This window comes from Brugia malayi (assembly GCF_000002995.4).
Source record: "Brugia malayi strain FR3 genome assembly, contig: Bm_v4_Chr1_scaffold_001, whole genome shotgun sequence".
In the NCBI taxonomy this organism is placed as follows: Eukaryota; Metazoa; Nematoda; class Chromadorea; order Rhabditida; family Onchocercidae; genus Brugia; species Brugia malayi.
This window is the reverse complement of record NW_025062475.1, coordinates 1,299,886-1,309,564: the sequence shown is the minus strand read 5'-3', so window position 1 is coordinate 1,309,564 and position 9,679 is coordinate 1,299,886. Positions and strand designations below refer to the sequence as shown.

Below are 9,679 nucleotides of genomic sequence, written 5' to 3'. Positions count from 1 at the left end.
GTAAAGAAAACCACAAAATAATAATAAGCTTAACAAAAAAGGCTAATTAGTGGTTCGTTATTATGAGACATACCTAAAGCATCTACACCTAACTGCTTGTTACATAACTGCTAAGTACAAAAGATAACTAACTTCGTTGTTCCTTCCTCGCGAGGGGATCAAATTGCCAATAGAAGGAGCTCCGTCAGCTATATCACCATCTGCCTTCTGTGTTTTAATATCAACTGTTCGTACTTGTAAATATTTTTCATTAATCTTAGAATATTTTATATAAAAAGAAGCGAACTTTAACTCGTAAATCTATTTAAACATTCAATAATTGAAATCTATTTTAAAAATCCTACATATTCAGTGGCTAATAAAAAATTAGAAGAAAGTGAAATCGAATTTAAAATATATCAAAATTCAAGTCTAAGCACATACCTTTATGCAGTTGCAACCAAATGAAATTTCGATGTTCTTTCATTTCATTAGGTTTCCTGTAAGCAAGTATAATAATTGACAGTTTAAAAAAAATTTGCTCCTACAAACCATTACTAGAATGTAACAAGTTCCGACCGCTCCGCGGCTCCAACTGCTTTACGAATGACTTAAAATGAGGATATATGGCTCTATATATGAGACTGTTTGTGTGCGCATCCCAGTTTGCACCTTTGTCTGTGTGCGCATATGGACAAAGAAAGCTCTTTGTTTCAGGGAATGGTTGTTCTTACAGAAAGTGTAAGATGCTTTATTATGTACGAAAATTGGACAATTTAAAGTTCAAAAGACAAATGTAAACTGAAGTGAGGAAAAAGCGTCTGGATTTTCAATTAAAGAATTTTTTTTGTTTGCTACAGGTGGTTTCACTAACAGAAGCGGATATTTTTTCAAGAACATCGGATTATCCTGTAATCAATAGATATCTAATTTCGATCAGTGAAGATCATATCGAGATTTCACATCACTTCCTAGAAATAGTTTTGAAAGCAGATAATTGAAAATCCAGACGCATCTTTCTGTAAGAACAACCATTTCTCCTTTCATAATACGATAGAACCAAATCAAAAAACAAATAAAAATTTGACTTTTTTGCAGAAATTTAATCAGTCTTTGTTCAAGAATCGCACCTCGAGCGTTTTCTCCTATCATGTGTAACTGAAAAAATCAGCTAGTAGTAAGGATTATCATTTGATGGAAGTGATTGAAGAACTAACCATCATTTTAGGTCGAATATATTTACCATTATACCGGCAATACCAATATTCCACCTTTGCTTTCGACAGTGAGAAACCTAAAAAAAAGGAAGAATAAGGACGTAATGACAAGTTAAATGAAAAATTTGTTCAAAATAATAGTAAAGGATTTCAAATTTGTCACTTTATTAGCATTGCGAAGCAATTTTAATAAAGTCTCAAAATAAGAAAAGAAATATCTTTGAAAATGGCTAAAATTGACGTTAACTGAAACTCTTCAATCATAATTCAAGAAGTATAACTCATTTTTGTGTCAAAAGTAAATTCAAATCATACTAGTTATTCTATTACTTTATCAACATTTCAATTAATTAACCGTGCTGAAGAGACGCCATATCCAATGGGCGACAGCATATGAGCAGATCATATCTGAAGACGAAGTATGAAAAAGAATGCCAATAAACTTAAAATAAATTTGCTATACTGCTAAATTTTAATTTTGCAACTTTATTAGAACTTCATAAAATCATATTTTGATCAATTTCATTGCTAGAAACAAAAAGTCTTATTAACTGTATAATTAAAAAAAAAAAAATTCAACATATTAATTAAAGACTAAAAGTAATATAATGTCAAAATTGAAGTGGAAATAATATTCGTGCCATATATTTTTAAATTTCATCATTTTACATATGTTCCTACTCAAAGTTTTTATAGATTTTCTTTTGTTTTATTTTTCAAAGATCAGATATGATGAGTGTATAATTATGTAAAAAAAAAAAAAAAAACAAGTGTCAAATAAGTTCAGAATTAATCTCTAAATTTGAGTGCTAAAATTTGTCACCAATTAAATTGTTTACAATCATTAAATTCTTATTTAGTTAACCTCTTTTGTTGTTTGTCATTTCCTTACTGACTGAAAATTATATTAGAAGCTGGTAATTGACTACGGTGCTGAAGATCATTCGTCTTATTATGAGTTAATGTTTATTACATAAGGAATGGTTATAACCTTTATTGAGGTTAGGTTTTCCGGATGGCAATCTGGCACTCACTGTCTTCCTATAATTACTTCCTTAAGTTTTCTAATATATTTCAGTAACTACGATTAGTGGAATGTTTATTTCAATAAAATAAAAATTAATCAAGCGTTTTCTTTACAAAGCAACAACTATTTTGCTTTATGCTATATTTTCAATCAGACCGTATTTCACAACAAATATATCAAATTTCAGTTTGTTCTTCAAATTTTTAGTCAGAACTTCAGTAAAGTAAATTATAACAATATTTCAAAGTACTGAAAGTTTCTAAAAGATATTTGCATTTGAACTCAGAATGACACAACAATTAATTAAAAATTTTGGTGAAAAATCATCCATAACTAAATTAATGGTTGAATTATAAATCCAACATTTGTCACTAATCACAATTGAGTTTCGCTTATTTCCTGTAAAAAGATTGTTGTTTTGTTTTAAATTTGATTAAAGGCAAGCAAATGAAGCGTTTGTTAAATATTTATTTAATAGTAATATATATTTTAGTAATGGAAGGTTAACTAGTAGTGTAAGCTCTGATATTAAATTTTGATTACAGGCGTGCGACAGGGAATGTTGCGTCAGTGTGATAATATTACGTATTTTAATAATAACAATGTGCGGTGGTAGCGTATTTTTTATTTTTTCTTTGGGATTTTAAGCTTTTGAATAGCAAATTATTTCTCACTTGTTTAATCCTTTATTTTTATTTCTTATAAGTCTTAGTGTAAAAATAGTTTAATTATGAACAAGATCAAAATATATATATATTCATTAATTTATATGCTTTTGAAATACCCATTTCAAAAGTCAAAATTAAAATTCGCAAAAAAAATATGAGATATCAACAGAACACCTGATTAATTAACAATTAAAATAAGAATCGAATTCATACACCATTGTTGTTAGTGACTGAAATACAATTGACTGGATCACCGGAAGGTTCAAGTTTTCGTATTTCTTCGATTGGTTTCAGCAAACGTATGATTTTATCATCATCTTGTCTTTGATACAACATTTCACCTTCAAAATCGACCAGCTTGTATTTTCGGGCTCGAATTAACATTCCAACTAACTGTAATGATGGATTAAATTACCAAGAGAAGGATAAAATTTAAATTTTATTGAAATTGAAATTTTGAAAGACAATTTTTCATTTAGTGGGTATCATAATGATTGAAAGTTATATGCTTATACCCTATATTATCGTTTTTTTCAACATATTTTCTTTCTACATTCCTTTTGCTTTTAAATTCTTCTCTCACTTATTTCTGATCAAATTTATATGAATAAATTACATAAATAATATATCACTAATTAGTTATATTTATTGCAATTTCTACAAATGCTATGATTTCGTTAACAACGTGCATAAATTAGAGTACAACTTGAAGAATACGATTAACCTGATATTACTTACTTAAGATTTACTTAAAATTTTAAAAATTACTTGAAAAATTTATAACTTATGCATAAGGTAAAAATTGAGAAGTATAATCATTAATATTTGGCACCTAAGCATTTAATCTCTTCAAAGGTTGTTTTTTTTAAAATTTAAAATTCTAGTTATTTATTTTATGCAAATGCAGAAGTAAATTACTTTATCAGAATAATGTGCATAGATGTAGAATAATGGACCAAATCGAATGATTCGATTTGGTGGTTCGCCTTCTGCATGCGTATTTATCACTTCACATAGAAATAACACTTCACGCATTACATAATCTCCTGAAAAATTTTTTGACTACTTTAAATATAAATTCAATGTTAAAATATTCAAGTGTCACCTAAAATAGTATTGTAATTAAAATATAGCTTATTTTTAAATTATATCTAGAACAAATGCTAGATAGAAAGTTTAATCGATTTCATTTTTCTTTAAAAAAAAAATTGATTCATTTTTTTTTCCAAAAATTTACAAAAAAACTACAGCATACCTGCTCTAATACCACGTGCTTCCGTTTTAGATCCATGCGTTGGTCGACCGTAATCTTGCGCACTTGTATCATACTTAGGTGCTGTATATGTTGATGAAAATGGATTCCTACAAACGATGTTTCATTTATCAAATTTATGAAATGATCAATGAAATAATGGCCAATAAAATAATTAAATTGTTAGCAAAAAAAATGAGTATAAGTAAATTTTTTAGAATTGAGAAATTTTAGTTAATTTAAAAATCTTCCAAGAAAATAAACATCAAGCAGAGATATAACTTTTCGATACTAAAATCTTTTAAGTTGATGCAAATTTATTCACAATCTAAAATGAAATTAATAAATAAAAAAGGAAGGAAAAGTTTAAAAGTAAGAGTTTAAAACTCTGAAAAAATATTTATGATTTGAAGAAAGCAAATGAATTTCAAAGTGTACCTGTCGAGTTTCTCCTTTGTTTCATTAGCAATATTATTGAACATTTTAATTGTGTCACGTGCGCTTCTACCAATCATTCGCAAATTCGGCTGACACTCACTTTCACTGTTATACAATTTTGATATTTAAATTTTTATTTGTTTAGTTACAAATATTCTTCTAAATATGGACTTTAATATTAAGTTAAACCTGTAACAGTTCGGTGAGATATTTCAATTTTCAAAAAATTTTTATATTATTGGAACTGTTTCACTTTTTTAGTGTAACATTTTTCATCAATTCAGTTAACTGATCACTCATATTTTCGATGTACTGATTAAAAATACTTTGTAAAAAAAATTGAAAAAATTACTTTTATTTTTAAAAAATATTAATTAAAAAACAAATTAAATTACCTCTCAGAAATATTAGAGTCTTTCCTGTTTCTACAAATTTTTTGCATACCATTAGCGACAATATTAGTTTCTTCCAACGAAGCAGATTTATTGCGCAGACTAGGATATGCATAAATAAGAAGGATTTGAATTTTAGGTTTTGAAATTTGAGATAACTTTTACGTTTCAAGACAATTAATCTGTAAATTAATCTTTTATGAACAATAATATAAATATGTAAATAATATGCATTAGTTAAAGGCTATTTTCATGTTTCTATGAGAAAAAAAAAATTGAAAACTTTAAAAAGCATACTTTATTTTCAATTTATTGGAATTATCTGTAGCTGAAGAGGCATTACTGTTATGTTTACTACTAAACAGGCCGATAGCGCCACGTGCAGTTTCACCTCTTCTAAGGCCTCGTAGTTCCCATTTTCGAGTGATATTTGAACTATTTATGAAATGAAATTTTAACGAAATTGATTTAAAGAGGATTTGTATAACGATTGAGATGATTTAATATTCTTTATTTACTCAGGCAATCTTCATCTTCATCTTCATGGCTTGTGCTAAACTTATGTAAAACCTTTTTCTAATTTCATATTTAAAAAAAGCATTAGCTTAGATTTAGAAAATTTTAAATTTAGATTAGATTTAAAAAAATAATTGATTAGAGAAGAAAGAAATTGAATTTTTCACATCTGTTTGAAAATATTTCATTGATTAACTTTATTTCTTAATCTGAATTTTACTAAACCATTAGAAAATAGACCATTCGAATTATCCTCATTACATTAAATTCATCAAATTACAAATTCAAGCTTAATTAAATTTAATTTAATATTATTTTGATTCGCATAACATTTCTCCGTATAAATTACTGGAGCTAAAAAGTTGTAAAACTTTTTTTTTTCAATCGTTCCATCAGGCAGTATTCAGGAAAAAATTTTTCATCAATTTTTTCTGCTCTATTTATTAATCGCTGGTGACACTTTATTACTATTTTCTTCGATTACTGCTGATAAAGAATTGATCTTTGGTTGAATGCTATTATTTATTTCAACTTCAAAAAAATTTACACTTTAATCAAATTTTTGCAAAAAGAAAGAAAATCCCAAATTTTCAACTATGAAACAGATTTTTTTTCCTACAAAGCTGAGATAATTTAAAGTGCAACTGCAGGAGAAACTCATTTAAAAGATAATTTTAATCTATTAGCTGTATCGAGAAAATTCGGTTAATTTCCGGTTATCGAGAATATTCTATTAGCACAAAGAGTTCATCTACAAAAATTAATTTTTAAAATTTATTAAGCATAAAAAATAATGTACTTTACTGAATGAAAGAAAGCAAATTAAGTTTATAAGTGGTTTAATAGCAATATTATTTTGTTAATTTATAAAACTAAAAACTATCAAATATGATTAAACTGAGATAATCTTCGATTCAGTATACATATATATATGTAAGGATAATTTCAGTCTTTTCTCTTATTTTCTTTTCGACGTCTTTCAAAGATAATTTTCTTAATGTAAAAGGAAAAAGAAAAAACCGAAAACAATAGCGTCCAATAATTGGTTTTGTAAGCTAATAATTGAAAAAATTTTTCTCTTAAGAAATATCTGTGAGAAATTTTTAATAAAAATTTTATAAGTAAAATACATCAGATTGAATAAAGTTGTGAAAAAGGTTATTTCACTTATTTTACTTCATTTTTTTTTTTTTTTGTTTTTATTTTTGTTTTTTTTTTGCTAAGAAATGGATCTCATAAATCATCCAATTATACATTCTGATATACGACAAATTCAGTTGTTTATGATGATTCCCTGTTGAATTTTGGAAGAAATGAGATAGATGAAATTATTGATAGTAATATCGATATTTTATGATAACTTTCGTTTTCTTTTTCTTTGCTATCTTAAAATTAGTAAGGAAAAACTTTTTATATCACTAGACTAAGAAAAAATTGTTTTTTTTTTTTAAAAAAATTTTACAAAGCAATTTTTAAATTTACTAAAATTTATTTGAAGAAAAATAACTAATTTAGCTTACTTTTGAGAACTGTTTACAGATGCATTACTCAATTTGCGCAAAAAATCGTCAGCTTTTGTGCCACAATTATTGGATGATAATGGTGATATTTTGCTTGGCGGCATTGATCTATATGACAAATTATAATTATTTGTTTTTAGCTAATTCAAAAAAAAAAAGAAAAAAAGAAAAAGTATTTGTAAAATTGCTTTCAAATTATTAGTAAATTTATAGTTACAAAACTTTTACGAAATAATGGAAAAAAAATGAAACCATTAAGAAATTAAAATAATAAGAAATTAAATCGATAAATTTGTTAAATATAAGCAATCATTTTCATTTTTTTATAGAAATATTTATTGCTTAGTTTTTAGACATTTAAAACAAAATTTGACAATACATAAATTTGCATAAATATTTAAAATTTCAAGCAAAAATCGAAAGAGTTAGTTAATGCAAAAGAAATGGAATGAAATGATCATTCTTATGATATTTGAAGCTCATATTATTTCAGAAACTGGATTGGAGACTAGATCAGGAATTTCGCATCACAAAATTTAATAAAATAACACTTCAGTAATTAAAAAATAACAGTTGATTTAAATTACTTTCAAATGATATTTATCTGAAATGAAAACGAGAGATAATTGTTGGAAATGATAAAATATTCGAAAAAATTCTAAAAATTATTTCGTTTTTCTTGAAATTTCAAAATCTATTCATTTTTCAAAACTATATTATAAACATGATTATTTGATGAAATTGTCATCGTTCAGTTAATCTTGTCAACGTCAATTCATCATCTTTTCTTATCACATGGTTGATTTCGTTATCATTACTATCATTTGCTTATAATAGTTATAATTAATGATTAGTATGATATAGGGTAAAACAAATTCAACGATTCGATTTATTTTCTGCAAATTTTCAAATCATTCGTCTGAACTATATTTTACTGAATGTTGGAAATAATCGAGGTAGATAGCAATAAGAAAAAATTTATTATTCGCAAAACTTTTTTTGCGATTTCTGTAGTGTGTTTAAAACAATTATTTATTTATTTAGAAGAAAATGAAGAAAGTTATGTGAGAATGCAACCGGAAAGAAAAAAAGAAAATCCAGAATATTTCATTTCTTGGCTGTTTCAATTGATAAACTATGATTTGTTACTGCAACCATTTTATTTCAACACAGAAAAAAACTTAATCATTGATACTTAAATCTTGAACAAAGCTCCTTGAAGCTTCTTCAGTTTGCTCGAAGCAAAAACAAATGACGCTTCAGAGTGACAGATTAATGCTGTCAAGCAATCGCTTTCTCTCCCTCTCTCTCTCTCTCTCTCTTTCTTTTTTTCTTCTTCAACTATTAGGTATTTTAATTTGTTACCATTAAATATTTAAAATTTTTTTCTTTTGAAATTTCTAAAGTTTATTGAAGATAATTTGGTGTAAGAATTTCGATAAAAATTCATGATGTGACATTTGAATTGAAAAAATAAAATTTAGACATATTACATTAGTGAGGAGAAGTTCTGAAATAATTTCAACTAATTTAGTAACCAATTAATTATTCATTGTTATTCATCTTTCATTTATTATTAAAGACCTATCAAATGTAAACAGATTGATATGAGATGTGATAAGGAGTGATAATGAATTATCATTAACCAACAGTTAACAAATTTAATCAATCTAAAATTTGATACAAATACCACAACACAGAATGGCACCACACAAAATTAATCTTATCATAATTGTTAATCAACAAAGAAACAAACACACACACATTTACAACAAAAAAAAAAAAAAAAAACAAAAACATATTTGATGATAAATTAAATCAAAATAAAACAAACAAGACAAAAAAAAGAAATGCATAAAATTAAATAAGACATAATATAACAAAATTAATGTTAATTACAAATTATAATTAATTAAAAAATTAAATGACAAACTAACCGATTAGCAAAATTTTGCACCATTTCATTGGCAGTGATAACATGATGACATTTATCATTATCACTAATCGGTTCAGTACCGCACGACTGTTGCGCCAATCTCATATTACTTCACTGCCACTGCTACTACCGCTGTTGCCCACCGTCCTTGTTGTTTGCTGAGAAAAGATATCTCTCAAGACCAATTTATAATCTTCCTCCTCCGACACTTTCAACAAAAACAACTATTTATGCCTCAACATGTGCATGCATGCATGTGTGTGTATGTGTGTATGTGTATGTGCATGTCTGTCTGTCTGTTTGTCTCCGTATCATATCATATCATACTGATAATTTTCCAAGCTTTTTTCTTATTCTTCTTAATCAGTTTGTATATGAAAAGGTGAAGTAATTGCTATTAAGCTTCATTAACTTCAAACATTTTTTTTTTTTTTTTTTTCTTTTGGAATTCTTTGAAAAGTTAAAGGAAAAAAGTGAATGAGTGGAAGTGATGATAAGAGAAAGGAAAGAAAAAAGAAAAGTGATAAGAGAAATGAAGAGGAAGTGATAAGAAAAAAGAAAAGGAAAGAATAAAGAAAAAAAATGAAAAAAGAAAGTTCATACCGATTAATCATCATAGCATTTGAAATTATCAGTGTTTATGTTGAAAAAAAAAAAAAAAAACGAAATGAAATATATTTGTAGTTTTAATATATATTTACCTTTTTTTTTAACTTTTTGCATGGAAATTGTTG

The 9,679-nt window shown here is 26.1% G+C and overlaps 1 protein-coding gene across 2 annotated transcripts; it reads right to left on the bottom strand.

Moving 5' to 3' along the window:
* Positions 1-3,098: 3,098 nt before the first annotated feature.
* Bm5525 lies at positions 3,099-9,050 on the bottom strand (the record flags this gene model as incomplete). Of its 2 annotated transcripts, XM_043076187.1 has the most annotated exons (8): positions 3,099-3,284; positions 3,810-3,937; positions 4,147-4,253; positions 4,582-4,686; positions 4,977-5,075; positions 5,271-5,408; positions 7,010-7,117; positions 8,947-9,050. In XM_043076187.1, 8 exons carry the CDS (start codon positions 9,048-9,050, stop codon positions 3,099-3,101), a joined length of 975 nt encoding a protein of 324 aa, XP_042932121.1. The 2 variants fall into 2 exon arrangements, with proteins under 2 accessions (XP_042932121.1, XP_042932122.1); XM_043076188.1 differs by lacking the exon at positions 8,947-9,050 and having other exon boundaries at positions 7,010-7,113.
* Between the last annotated feature and the right edge of the window lie 629 nt (positions 9,051-9,679).